A 14188-nucleotide genomic window follows, 5' to 3' on the forward strand; every position below is an offset into this window, starting at 1 on the left:
TTACTCTATCATACAGGCTCAGAAAGGGACATTGCCATTAGGTGGAAACCTTATGCCATAACTATGCATTTTGCTTTAGGTAGAAACCTTACCTGTTAATGTGTATAACACCATGAGTACGCAGCATGCTTTAGATAAGACAAAAATCTCCATATCCCACTCATGGCGAATTCTCTTTGAAAACAAGCTTTATTTAGCAGTACAGTTCTCAGTAATAGCACTTCAAAAATTGAAAAAACAAAGTGATGAACATCAAGAACATGCAAGTGGTTCTCTGGATATTAACACCTTATCTCAGGAGAAGGTTTGGGCTAGTTTCAAACTAACCAAGTCTTTCATGTCAGACCTACACTGGCGAGTGATGTCATAAATTGAAGCTCTTAGTTACGACTTGCTTTTGCTCCCTACGATGAATGGAAAACTGCAGACCATTCTCAGTTTACTAACCTCAAGAGCCTACTAACCTCATGCTCTTGATGCCACTCTGATATTTAGGATCAAACACAGGTAATATTTATTTTCCAAACGGTTTTATTGAAATGTGCCAGTAACACAGGCAGCACAAAATATGAACGGGAAAACAAATCACATGTACAATCATTTTAAAAATTGAAGGTGTCTGGGAGACAGACCCACTTCACCTCTCTCAGTTGACATGTCTTCGCTATGGGTAGCCTCTACTAAACTGGAGCATTAAAAAAAGGAATACAAGAACTTTTTCAAAGGCAGCAGAAAACGGAAGGAATCCCCTGCTCCTGGCCCAACCCAGGCAGCACTTACGAGGCATGCTGAGCAGTTGAGAAGCAGAGTTTCAGCGTGTATGGGTACGGCCCATCTAAGATGAGAACAAAACAGGACAGTTTATTTTTTGCCCCAGAGATTTACTTTTTCATGTCTAGCACCTTTTACTATAAAGGATCTAAAAGCTTTTATGGGCATTAACTCCCATTCCTAACCTCCCTGATGGAGTATTATCTCCTTTTTGCAGATGGGTGGATAGATTAAGTAGGATCGTTCACAGTCACTGAGCAAGTCAATGACAGAGCAGAGAACGAAATCCTCCAGAGTCCCAGCTCCCTCCTAGGCAGCAGGACCATGCACCCTCCCACCCACACTATCTGTTCAGTGCAGCATGCCAAATTTCAGTTCAAACAGAGCCATGAAGTGGGGAAGATGGGAACGCTCCATCCTATTACTATAGCAACTCCCTCTGACAGAAGCAATGGCAATTTGAGATGACAACGAATCACAGCGTTTAATGGACCACATCCTGTTAAAACTCTCCTGTGATGCTTACAGTTCTTTGTATGGGAAGTTGCGATAAGCATCAGCAATCATAACTGTAGCTTAACCAAGCCTGGCTGCTGACAGAATTACAGGAAAGCATATGCTCCATCACTGTCCCCTCTTCCTGACCCCAGCCTGACAGATTAAGACAAGAGCCCCCCAAAGCTCGAGTGCAGGCACAGCACAGCTTACTTGGATTTTTCATCTGGTAATGGTTCAGGAATGACAGGGTCTCTAATGCATCGCTTTTTGAATCCCATTCCAACAAACCAGAGGAGCTTCTTTCACCTGGACGGAACACTGGAGGTTACAAGTGTGCGTACATCACTATACAAGCAGGACAAGGTAGGACAACAGCACATTCTAATGATCCACACTGCTATACAAGAGCTCTGGGCCCCATTCTGATCGGCCTCTGACACCTGGACTGGGAACACTGCAGAGGATGCCTCATGCAATGTAACAGCAGCCCTGAGAGAGCAGTAACACCTCCCTTAAATGCATATTGTTGAATTTGCTCCTAAGGAGGGAGGCATTAATTGTCAGAGTTTAAGGCCAGAAGGGACCACCAGATCATCTAAGAACATAAGAACGGCCATACTGGGTCAGACCAAAGGTCCATCTAGCCCAGTATCCTGTCTTCCGACAGTGGACAATGCCAGGTGCCCCAGAGGGAATGAAAAGAACAGGCAATCATCAAGCGATTCATCCCCTGTTGCCCTTTCCCAGCTTCTGGCAGAGGCTTGAGACAGCATCTAGTTTGACCTCCTGTCTATCACAGGCCACCAACACCACCCAGCCACCCACACATCAAACCCAGTAAGGTTCTCTTGGGTTCAATCTAGAGGTTTAACGGAACTGGTTCCACTCGAGCCATTTCCTTACCCTCCCTGTTTTTATATGGACAGGTTCCATTCACAGATACTTATTCGTTCTCCCATCCCCTAAGCCAGTCCTCTGATGAAAGGCAGTGTAACAAGGAGAAATCATGGGAAGCTGTGCTTGCTCAGCAGAATAATTCAACTCAAGTGGCTTCTGCTAATGCATGTTCATTCTCATCTCCCTTTATGCACGGACAGCTTGTTAAAAAAAGGATTGGTGGCCAAGGCTCTAAACCGCAGTTCAAGACTGCAACTCTAATGACTAAAGCTGGGTATGCCACTCAAACACAGCAGTACCACGCAATTTATCACCTGTGACCCAACCTTACCAGCAGGAGGAGTAAGACTAGACTGAAGTCTGCATTCCAGACCTGACTGTCAAACAGTCACTCACAAGCATCCCCAAGGTTTCTCTGTACAATTTTGTTGCCCCTTTAGCTAGAAGCCCACCTCTGACTAAGTAACCATTTTTTCCTGGTCCCTATGGGAAGTTTCACCATGTTTAAAGGCTTACTTACTTTTCCCTGAAAACACTTTGACAGAAGCTGGCCTCTTCGCTCCCAGCTCATCACAGATCTAGTGGGAAGACAGACAAGTATTCAGAGATAGTAACACAACAGCTTTGAGAATCAAAGCGTAAATACAGCTCAATCATCTACAAGCCAAACTTCATGAAGGCCAATAGATTACAAATTTATCACTCGCCTAGCACAATGGGATCCAGATCCATGAGCGGGCTCCTCAGTGCTATGGTAATACAAATAATTAACACCCTTCCATGTACTCAACTAAGTAGACACTTTGGCTGCTCATTACAGAGCCTATATCAGAAAGCTCCAGTTAAAAAGTTGCAAGAGTTTTTCCGATTCAGAAAGGTACCACTGAATAGTTTGGGCACCATATCAGAAACTAAGTCTTATCAAAACAGCTGTTGTATGGGAATTTTATCTTTGCTTTTTTTAAAGCCGCACACTAGGGTCACTGGAAATGTTCCCAATTTACAGTGTAACCCCGCATGCTGGTGCCTCATGAAACAGAACACCGCTTATACAGAGCAAAACCAACTGAGTAAGACAGAACGTGGAAGGCTTCTGCTTGGTGCGTACATGTGCTCACTGAGTGACAATCCCATCAAGCTCTCAAAGTAGTTCATCATATTAAGCCTGGACCACCATCTGAGGTCAAGATTCTTCTGTTTGGCAGAGAGGGAACAAGACAAGTGACCTTGAGCAAGTAAATGATTCAGTGGAAAAGGGTTACCCAGGAAAATTGGGTCCCATCTCATGCTCTAGCCACACATCAACAGTAGCTACATTCCAAGCTCATTATTACTGAATGGATCCTTTCCAATAGAACCCAGAGGAGTCCATCAGGATGGAGCCCCACACCAAGCTAGGAGTTGTATGCAAAAGCAAGGTATGAGACTCAATCTGAGACTGTACTATGAAGAAGAGGGAAGAATATTAATCAGACGGTGAAGAGCTGAGGGAATCTCTAAAGTTTAATCAAGCTCACCTCATAAAAGTTGTCTTCTGTCACCTCTAGAGGAGCATTGAAGAAGTGAAGCACGTTGCTAGGATGTTGGATCCTGTTCTTGGCTGCCTGCTCTGGGGTCGAAAACCTGTTATTTCGAGAGCCACTGAAGTCCTTGTAGCTGCACGAACCATCCTCGAGCCCATACGACTGACCAGGCATTATGGCTTGCTGTTTGGATACACTACAAGCAGAGAAATGCATAGCTTGTCACTATATGCATTGCTTTCTGCTGGGGATCAAGCTCCCCGCGTGAGATCTCACAGGACATCGAGACCACAAAGCATCTGGAAAGAAACCCACCACACGTTCAGCTTCTGTCCAAACATGAAGTTGTTGTTGAGGTGGGTGATTGCTCGATCCACAGCATATCCATCTGCCATCTCCACCATGGCTGCGCCTGGCTTGCTCTTCATGAACTTCACCTAAGATGTGAGCACAGGATGTTTACATTCATTAGAGGGAAAATTTAGGAAGATCACGTGGGTTTGAGAAAAAAAGGTGGGTGAGGCAATATTTTTAATTGGACCAACTTCTGTTGCTGAAAGACAAGCTTTCAAGCTTACACTGTTCCTCAGGTCTTGTTACACCTCAAAAGCTTGTCTCTTTCACCAACAGAAGTTGGTCCAATAAAAGATATTACGTCACCCACTTTATCTCTGTAATATTCTGGGACCAACACAGCTACAACACTCCAAACAACCTGGGTTTTACACATTTAAACTAAACTGCTTCAGACCGATCCATTTCAGAGCCGGCCTTCAAGCTCTGCTTCTTATTTCACTTCATCTGAGTTTAGTGGATTGCTCCATCCATACTATAAAGGAGTTTGGCTGCACAGCCAAACTGCACACCACCAATTTCAAATCCAAGCCCAACAGACTTGATGGGAAGCAAGTAAGACTACCTAGAAACAAAAATCACAAGCCCGAGCACAGGAAGCAGAACTTTCTGCCAGACATGTGTAAAGGATCAAAGATATCAGTCTAACAAGGCCAGGAGAACAAGCCATTCATTTGCCCCTCTCACCTTTTCTACATTTCCATAGAGGCAGAAGACATTGAAGACCCTATCACAGTTCATCTTGGACTGGTCTAAGCCGTACACCATCAGAACAGGGCTGTCAGCATGAGGGCCGTACTCCGGGGGTGGAGGAGGGGGAGGAGGATGTCCGTACTGAGGGCCATAGCGGCTTGGGCCCCTGCGGTGGCCACCAACAGGAGGGCCCATCCTTCTCCCTTCATAGTGAGGTGGAGGAGGGCCGTAACCCTCATCATGATAATGACTGTGGTATCCACCATGAGGTCCTCCTGTGGAGACACCGGGAGTAGAGGCAACACATGAAAGCCGTAAACATTAGGGCAAAACACTCCCACCAAAGCCACTTTGCACACCGGATCCATACCGTATTCTGCAGGGTGGTCCCCAAGGAGAGGGGGCTGTCTCTGACGCTTGTTAGGGTTACCGCCAGGATCCCCTAGAGAAAGAAGGATGAGTTAAAAATTTAACCAGAGAGGAACAATGCTCCAATAGCTTGTATTCTTGGGGTTTACCTGTATGCTACCAAAGTCCTAGCTTCTTTTAAATCACATAGTAATCCCAGCTGCTCAGGAGGTTTATACCATTTTCTAGCCAACAACTGCCTCCAACACTTTAAGGTCTGTCGGGCAGGGGGAGATTAAACTCCCCTCTCCCACAGGGTCTCCATTTCACCCAAGGCCTGGTATTATGAGGACTGACTCTCCTCAAAGGCCAAGGACAGTTGGATCCAGCTCCCTCCAGAGTTTTCTAACCCTGCTCGAAGCACAGACTACATACCCCTTTGGCTGGGGCAGCGGTGTCTCTGGTGAGATCCCAGCCACAGAACTACAACATGATGCTGCCCTAGGCTAATGGGCAAGACTGGCCTATTTTAACAAGAGGTTAGTTCGTAGGACACACACTTGCAATTTCATTTGTTAGAACTGTCATCACACAGTCATGATAACAACTCCTATTTCTGAACCTACACAGACAAGTTACAGCATCTTGTAACACAATCTGTGTCGGAGTAAAATGCTTAGAACAAGGATAGGACTTCCCAGCTTCACCTGAAGAGAGAGCTGGGCGCGTTTCAAAGCTGATTACAAAGTAGGCATGATTGACCAGGGAAAGAAACAAAAGGAAGAGTTGATTTTGTGATTGAAACAATACTGAAGTACACCTGCCTCCAGGACACTGCTAATTCTTCATAGCAATGGGGAAAAAAATATGGCAAAATCTCTCCCCACCCAAACAGAGGAAGAGGGAGTAAGTGAGAGACTTATACAAGCATGGTAGCAAAGCAACAGTAGTAAGTTAAAATGAGCCATCATATACAATGCGTAACATTCACATAACCATACAATTTCCTTGTTTTTTTAAAACACAACTGAGTTTCATACAGGTTTATTCCAACAATCAGTCATTACAAAGATTGAAAAGGGCTACTTACAGCAGGAGTACACAGTACAATGTCCATTGTCACATAAAAATTCTGTATTTCTCTTACCATTGGACGCTTCAACAGTGAGTTAGCACAGTTCTGAAAGATGGCGTCCCATCAAACATACACTGCGACCCTGCATCACATGGTTTCAGAGTCATAAATACAAGTCAAAGGCACAAAACTGCTACAAAATTTTTTTTAAAAAAGTAAAATCTTTAAAAGGTCTCACAGATGTTTTGTCCTCAGAAGATATCAAGAAAGAGGACATAAAGGTATATAAATGAGAGTGTTCCTTCCATGTTTCATCTCCTGAATTTGTGTGGTGCTGTAACAAAATGGTGCTTCTGGCTCTGTGTAGTTCTCCAGTGTGCGTGTCTCCTCTGTAATGGAATGTGCCTTGGGTCAAATGCCCCCATTATGCACGCGTGCACCAGACTGCACACCCCAGCTACAGCCTCTTAGGTATCTGTGTGCCTTTGGTTTGTTTTTTTTTGTCTCCACTTGGCGCTGATATGTTGGCAGCTGAGGACTGCAGGAAAGCAGTATAACAAAAACTGCCCTCCCAAACCAAACCATGTTGATATGGAGAGCATCCTATGTCTTGGATGGCCACTGAGATCTATTCCATTCTCCGAAATGCGCTGGTGGACTTGTTTTGAGAACCCTCTGTTCTGTGTTTCCTAGTTCTGTGTACATTCTTGGGTTCAGAGTTTTGTTTGCTTTGATTAGTAAGAATAATGTCTGCTGTGGCATGGTGCGCCTCTTTCTCTCTCTCTCTCTGTGCTTGTAGATGTTTCTTGGACCACGGTGTTGTGTTCTTGATGTAATGAGCTCAATCTGCTGCTGTTTCTGGTACGTAAGGATGATGCATGTTTTCTCCAGGAAGAGCTAGTGAGGTTTCTACACTGTGTGGTGTGAGGAATGTGCAGAGGCAGGCCACAGCCAATTCGGGACGTCCACTGTAGTACGGTCCCCCAGGGTTATATGTAATAACTGCTCAGAGCTGGGAAAGGCCAGGATAATACACCACCCTCATTTCCCAGCCTCATGTCAGGAAAGCCAAGATGCATCTAAATAAATGCACAGCCCTGCAACTAGCCCCTGCAGCTCTGCACATCTTCTAGTTATGTACCTTGGAGGAGAAATTTGTTTATGTTTTTGTTAAGTCATGTAATGCCATTGCTTGCTTCAGTATATTAATAAGTTTTCTTTTAAAAACAGGGGTGTCCACCACGTGGGAATTACTCCAGCCTGCCAGGCACTTACTCAGCACCTTGGGCCATACTGCACAGGGGCCCTTGGAGGCTACACCTCTCATCATGAAATGAGGAGGAAAAACTGCCTTTGGAGGCAATAATGCAGCATAGCAGGGACTGGCAGCAGTCCTAAGTAGCCTTTCCAAGATTCCTTAGAGGGGACAAAAGCAATCTCTTTGAAGAGAGTACATTCAATTCTGGGGGGACCCTCTAAACTCATATCAGCAGGGACCACAAATAGCTCCACACCCTGGTTTTAAAACACGAAGCAAGACAATACTGCCAAGCAGATTGTACCATTTAAAAAAAAAATACAGGGAAACATAAGAGATGCAACCACTTCAATTGATGCGAGAGCTGCTCAAACAGTAACTCAACACCAGCTGTTTATTTCACACTCCTCCACACAGTACACAGACGTTTCAAAAACCCAAGCAAGGGGTTTCCAGATAAGTTTTGACTGTAATTGTAAGAGTCTGAAGTAGAGATCTATGGCTGCAATTTGAATAATACACTGTTCAGCATCACACAGATTCTGTGTAACTAATTTGCAGCACTCAGTTTGGAAAGGAAAAGGATCTGTTCCTCACTGCTTCCAAAGATGGGAGCAGACCGTCTTTTACAGATTTTTGCATTTCCCTCCATGTTCAAGTTATATTTGTGTAAAACGTTCACCCATGTGCCTGTGAATTATAACCCAGCCCCACATTCCACTGTCCTCCAGTTGTGAGAGAACTAGCCAACAGCTCAAGGAGAATTTTCTTGTTACTTTCTAGCATAATGAAAAGACTAGCAATTTTAACAGCTCATTTTTGAAAGTCAGGCACAAACAGCCCCAAGCTGCATCAGGTGACAACCTGTAAATCTTCCATGTAAGAAAGCAGTGGCACTAAACCCTCACTTGCCCCTGAAGACTGCCCATGCTCAGAAACTCCTTAAAACCACTTATGCACAGGGTTCCTAAATTCTGAACATTTAATTGATGAAGTCAGGCAGCAAATACATAGTGCAAGCCACCCGTGAGACTCCCCAGTGACAAGCATTTGATTTTAAGATAAACCGAACAAGCACTCTATTCTGCATTGGCCCACATCATGTTTGAATTTAGATACAGTTCTAACGGAAGTTAGGAGGCAGGCCAATGGCATTACATAACATGAGTCAGATATGAAGTGCGCGAGTCAACTGACTGACAAAGTTTGTGTATAGTTACAAAGCAGTCCATCAAGGTTACCTTGTCCACTGAGATTGGGGTTTGTGTAATCCCAGGTGTCCTGGTCGTTCTTGAACACATTCAAACGTGTGGGCTGCAAAAAACAACAACCCCTACCATTACTCAATTTCACAGTGAGAGTTCTAGGCAGGACAGAACAATTTAAAAAACCTACAGATGGGCCATGCTACTGCTCCTTTCATCGAAGGATCTCAAAGCAATCTTCACACTAAATAAACCTTACAGCCTCCTCAAAAGTTAGATAATTATTCCCATTTTCAAAAAGAGAGAAGTGACTTGCTGAAGCTCACACAGGAAGTTAGTGGTGGAACCACGTACAGAACCCACAAGTCCTGGCTCCCATTCCTTTGTTCTAACCACTACAAGAAAACAACTCCTCCCAAGGAGTTGTAAGGAGAAAGGAGCCCTAAGTTTCCTGTTCTAACACTGTCTCCCTGTTTATTTTTATATCCACAGAGGTACAGGTCTGTATTTCTGATAAGGAGGACAAAATTGTGAAAAAAAGTGAGAGTGAGAGAGTTAAGCTAGCTTTTTCACAACTGTGATATACAATTTTGTACAGACGCTCTGCATTCAATCCAACATACTGACACGCACAACTCATCAAGTACCTATCCATGTTTTCAGTTACACTTACCTTGGCATATTCAATCTTTAGAGTGCAACACCCAGAGTAAATATCAGCACCATTCAGAGATGCCTTGGCTCTCTGTGCACTCTGCACAGAGTCAAACGTTTAGTACATTAAGGAAATCTTTAGAATACTTAGTATATTTAGTACAAACATATGTAGCAATTCTTTAGGAGCAGGATAATTGATCCAATCATGAGGAGATCCTCACGTAGGCAGGCTGCTAATGTCTGCTTCCTGTTCCTTCTTCTGTTGTTAAAAGGGCTCCATGTAATATTTTGTGCTTGCATAACACTTTACAAACCATACCACCCCCATGAGTATAATCATTAGATCCCTTTTGTAGCTGGAGATTTAAGGCAGAGGGATCAAAGTACTCTTGTCCAAAGTAAACAGTCAGTAGTAGAAGCAAGTACAGAACTTGCTTGCTCTCAGCTGCCTGCTGCAGTCACAAAGCCGTAAGAGTAGTGGGTTTTCATATTATTTCTAAACTAAGCATCTTTTGTTAAGGACATGCAAAATGCAAGTCCCCTGTGCCCAAATTCAAAATAACTTCTCACTTGGAGTATAAGCATTCTGACAAGGAAGCACTGGAGCAGGCAGGTTTCTAATCTGCTATAATCTGCACACTTCAATGGTTCAGTCTGAACCAGCACTGAGTTAGGAACAACTGTAGTGGGATAAAATATGGACAAACATTAAAAAGCACGTGAAAAAGGATATTCCACCATGGCCTGGACCCCATTCTTTCTGAAAATAACAATCCTTTGCACGGGACCACATGGGTTGCAAATGGTATACAGCACGTCCTATGGAAGGGAAGGAGACAAGATAATATAGGGAACACTTTAAGAAATGACATTGCATAGAAAGCAATCTGCAGCAGACCTTGCCTGCAGCCTCATCACAAGATGTGGATACAATTGACAGTCTGCATTCAAAAGTACTAGAATAGCAAGACCACTGCAACTGAGGAGTGAGGTTTTATAGCATCGGTATTCTACATGGCTAGCTAGTAATTTTTCTTCATCCAAAACTGCAAATATACTCTCTCATTTTGATTCAGTGTAATCGTTATTCCCTTACATTTGCCTTAGAATATCCCATTTCACTCTGTTAGGCGGGCTTACACAAACTAATTCAGAAACTTAAAGCAAGATCACAAACAGAGGTACATTCATTAATATATGGAGATATACCTATCTCAGAACTGGAAGGGACCCCAAAAGGTCATTGAGTCCAGCACCCTGCCTTCACTAGCGGGACCAAGTACTGATTTTTGCCCCAGACCTCAAAGTGGCCCCCTCAAGGATTTACTCACAACCCTGGGTTTAGCAGGCCAATGCTCAAACCGCTGAGCTTTCCCTCTCCCTCTAACATGTCTCAAACTTCCTCTTACATTGGTATATGCAATCATGTACTTGGGCTATGATGCATTCTGCAGGGATGGACTCAGATTGCTCCAGGGTTAGAGAGGTCTATCACACGAAGGGAACCTGGAATTAGAACCACCACGCACCGTTGTAATTGAATAGATGGGGTTTAGGATAGTGAAGAGCAGCACATTGTTGACTCCTCTTGAATCATCTGAGTCTCCAGGGCGGGATATTTTCTGACTGGTGGAATAGTTGACAAATGCGGGGTGCCCTGCTATGTAAATCTGGTTGTCTGCTGCATAGTTCACAGCATTGCAGGCACCGAGAATATCCTCAAACTCCACCAGGGCCTGTCTCTTCTTAGGCATCACCACCACATAACTAGGGAGGAGAGAACCTAAGTTAGTTTTCAAACATACAGCAAAGGGAGAGCAGGCTAATTAACATTTAACTGTACTAACAACTATTGTTTTCAGTGTCTAGCTAAAATTAATGCAAGACGAAATGTGAAAGCTGATATTAGTACTGAATCATACATGGATGAATACACGTTTTCCTTACCTGATGGGCCCAAACTCCTGCAGGGCCTCCACAAGATCAGCCTCCACAACACCATCAATCAGCCCCCTGATGTGGACAACTGGAGAAGCTGGAGTTTTGTGGGGATCGTCATAGTTTTCCTAAAGGCACAAGGCAAATAAGTACTTTAAAAGATGTTTTACTATATCTCTGCTTTAGAGTCAGTGAAGATCCTCCCAGAATGCTAAGGAACAGCCCCATGAACCCCTACACAGCAGGGAAGCATCATGCCTTCACCCTAGAGATGATGCCAGGCATTGAGCCCCCAATGGATTGGGCGAACGAGCTTTTATTTCCCTCTATCTAATACCACACACAGACTGGCGAAGTAGGTATGGGCACGGTGGGAGTCTGGACTCAGCCCCCATGTGCTGCCAAACAACAATATCCCCACAAGCTTCCCCTGAAGGCCTTGTACTATACTATGGGTGGGTCTGATCTTTGTCCTACAGGCACTGCCAAGAATACCAGGTACCAGATGCCCAGATATCCTCCAAGCCCAAGGGAGAAATGGATGGGGGGGGAGTCCCCCCTCTGGGCCCCATACCCCACTGTTCCTTATCTGCACACCTCCCATCTCCCTGCCCACCTTTCTCCTACAGCCCACTGGTCCCAACTCCTCTCCACCCTTACCCCCCCCATCCACCCACACTAATCCCCCTCTCCTCCAGCTCTCTGCCCCTTCCCTGCCCTACTGCCTTCCTACACAGGCCCCCTCCCCCTGCACCCACTTGGGTCTCATTCCCATCAGGCCCCTCAGCCCCCCACCCCCATGGTCCCCAGACCCTCATACCTCCCCTCCTCCACATAGTGGCCAGGCCCTTCCCCACTCTCAGACCCCTCCCCTCGCTGCCCCCACCGTGCCGCAGGCCTTCTCACCCCACTCTCAGGCCCCCAGATCCCACGTGCCCCCCCCCCAGTGCCAGACCTCCCCTCATAGTGGCCAGGCCCTTCCCCCTCTCAGACCGCAGACCCCTCCCCTTGCTTGCCCCCATTCCCCAGGCCGCTCCCGCCCATACCCATGCACGGGCCCCAGAACCCCAATCCGCCCTCACGGCTCCCGTCAGTGCTAGGCCCCGCCCCCTCTCAGTGACTCAGACCTCCCCCATCGCGCTCAACTCCAGTGCCTGCCTCCATAGTGCAGGCCCCTCCATCCCCCCTCTCAAGGCCGAACCCTCCTTGCCCCCCCCCCATTCCCCAGGTCCTCCCCTCGATAGTGCCCGGGCCCAGAACCCTCCTCAGACACTCTCCCGCGCTCCTCCGTCAGTGCGCCAGGGCCCCGCCCCATCTCCAGCAGACCCCTACCCCCAGTGCCCCTCCCACCCATAGTGCCCAGGCCCTCCCCTTCAGGCCCCAGACTATTCTGATTCACTATTAATCTCCTCCCCCCGGCCCCTACCGTCCTCGGCCTGTCCCAGGGCCCCCTTGTTGTCCGTCCGCCGGGGCCGCCGCCCCCCGGCCATGCTGCTGCCTGCTCCGCGTTCTCCGTCTTCTGGCGACTTCGGGGCCGGCGCCTCGCGCCCCCCGCGGTAATAACCGGCCCGAGGCCGCGCCCGCGGCGCATCTCACCCTCTCCACCGGCCGCTTGCCCTCCGGCTCTGCGGACCCGCCAGTCCACGCGCGCGACTGGCGCCCTGACCTTGAGCTTGTGCTGGACACGCCCTGCTTATTGGGCCGGCCCCACGCACTCAGAGGCAGCTCGACGCTCATGTGGCCAGTCTTTCACCCGCAACTGCCACTGCGTCCCTCCGGTGCCATTGGCTCAGCCATCATCCTGCAGTGCGCTGTTCGGGCCGCTCCGCTGCGATGATTGCCCACTCCAGCACGGCTCCATTGGCTGCAAGTCGCGTCCATCTCACGCCCGCCAAAGAGCTTATTGGCCTAAAGGGGTGTCGTGTCCAAACGTCTTCCCGCCCATCTTCACTTGCCATTCACTAGACTCCGCCTCTTCTAGTGCCGAAAGCCACTTGGCTCCCTTCGACCTCTTCGAACTCATTGGTTTAGCCTTCAACGTCACTTCACACAACCTTGATTCTGATTGGCTTTCCTACTCAAACACTTATGCGCTTCCGATACCATCCACCCATTGGTTAGTCTTCAACGGATAGTCACTCATAATTCGTGACGTGATTGGCCTGACCGTATAGCGTTCTTCCTGCCGTTCGACATTTCCATTGTTAATCTGACGTCAATCACAACAAAATTTCACTAAGATTGGTGTATTCCTGCCTGTTAATCTATCGCTATCTCGCAATGCCCCCCACGTCTGAATATCGTGCTCTGGCCACGCTCATCTGCTGAATGCCCTGTCCTGTCAACTCCTCGCGCGCCCTCTGCGCCAACTGTCTTCTACTGGGCTCTGATTGGAAGGGGAGCTCGACCTGCGTCTCAAGGTGTCATCTGCTGGCTGGGGCGTGGCTGACCAGCAAGCATAGACCTGTTTCGCTCGAAGGCCTGAGTTAGCGGGAAGGGCTCAGTCAAGCAAGGAGGTGGGGCTTAGCCAGAGGGGAGGGGCGAGGGGGAGGGGGAGGGGTTCACCGGGGGGGGTCTGGCTTGAGGGGAGGGCTCAGTCAGGAGAAGAGGGGCTTGAGGCCAGGAAGACCGGCGCGACGGCCGGCTCACGGGGGGGGTCTGGCTTGAGGGGGAGGGTTCCGTCGGCGCCGAGAGGTGAGTCTTAGCACAGGAGGGGGAGGGCCCCTATCACCGGGCGGGGGGGGCGGCTTGAGGGGGAAGGGGTTGTCCTCAAGTCGGGGGAAAAAAAAAAGGAAGAGGGGGCTTAGCCAGGTCTATATATAGAGGGAGGGGTCACGGGGGGGGGGCTGGCTTGAGGGGGAGGGCCAGTCAGGAAGGAAGAGGGCTTAGCCAGGAGGGGGAGAGGCCTCACACGGGGGGGGGGGTCTGCTTGAGGGGGAGGGGTCTCAATCAGGAGAGCAGGGGATGCAGG

The 14188-nt window shown here is 47.6% G+C and overlaps 1 protein-coding gene across 1 annotated transcript; it reads right to left on the bottom strand.

Moving 5' to 3' along the window:
• Positions 1-170: 170 nt before the first annotated feature.
• HNRNPL (heterogeneous nuclear ribonucleoprotein L) lies at positions 171-11340 on the bottom strand. The gene is given in 12 exon segments (XM_075070605.1): positions 171-835; positions 1480-1575; positions 2687-2744; positions 3684-3885; positions 4005-4126; positions 4731-5014; positions 5017-5178; positions 8659-8731; positions 9296-9392; positions 10013-10098; positions 10809-11046; positions 11227-11340. Coding segments are annotated over 11 exon segments (1464 nt in total). The 5' UTR covers positions 11034-11046; positions 11227-11340; the 3' UTR covers positions 171-776.
• Positions 11341-14188: the final 2848 nt, after the last annotated feature.

This window comes from Chelonoidis abingdonii, chromosome 11, assembly GCF_003597395.2.
Source record: "Chelonoidis abingdonii isolate Lonesome George chromosome 11, CheloAbing_2.0, whole genome shotgun sequence".
Lineage (NCBI taxonomy): Eukaryota > Metazoa > Chordata > Testudines > Testudinidae > Chelonoidis > Chelonoidis abingdonii.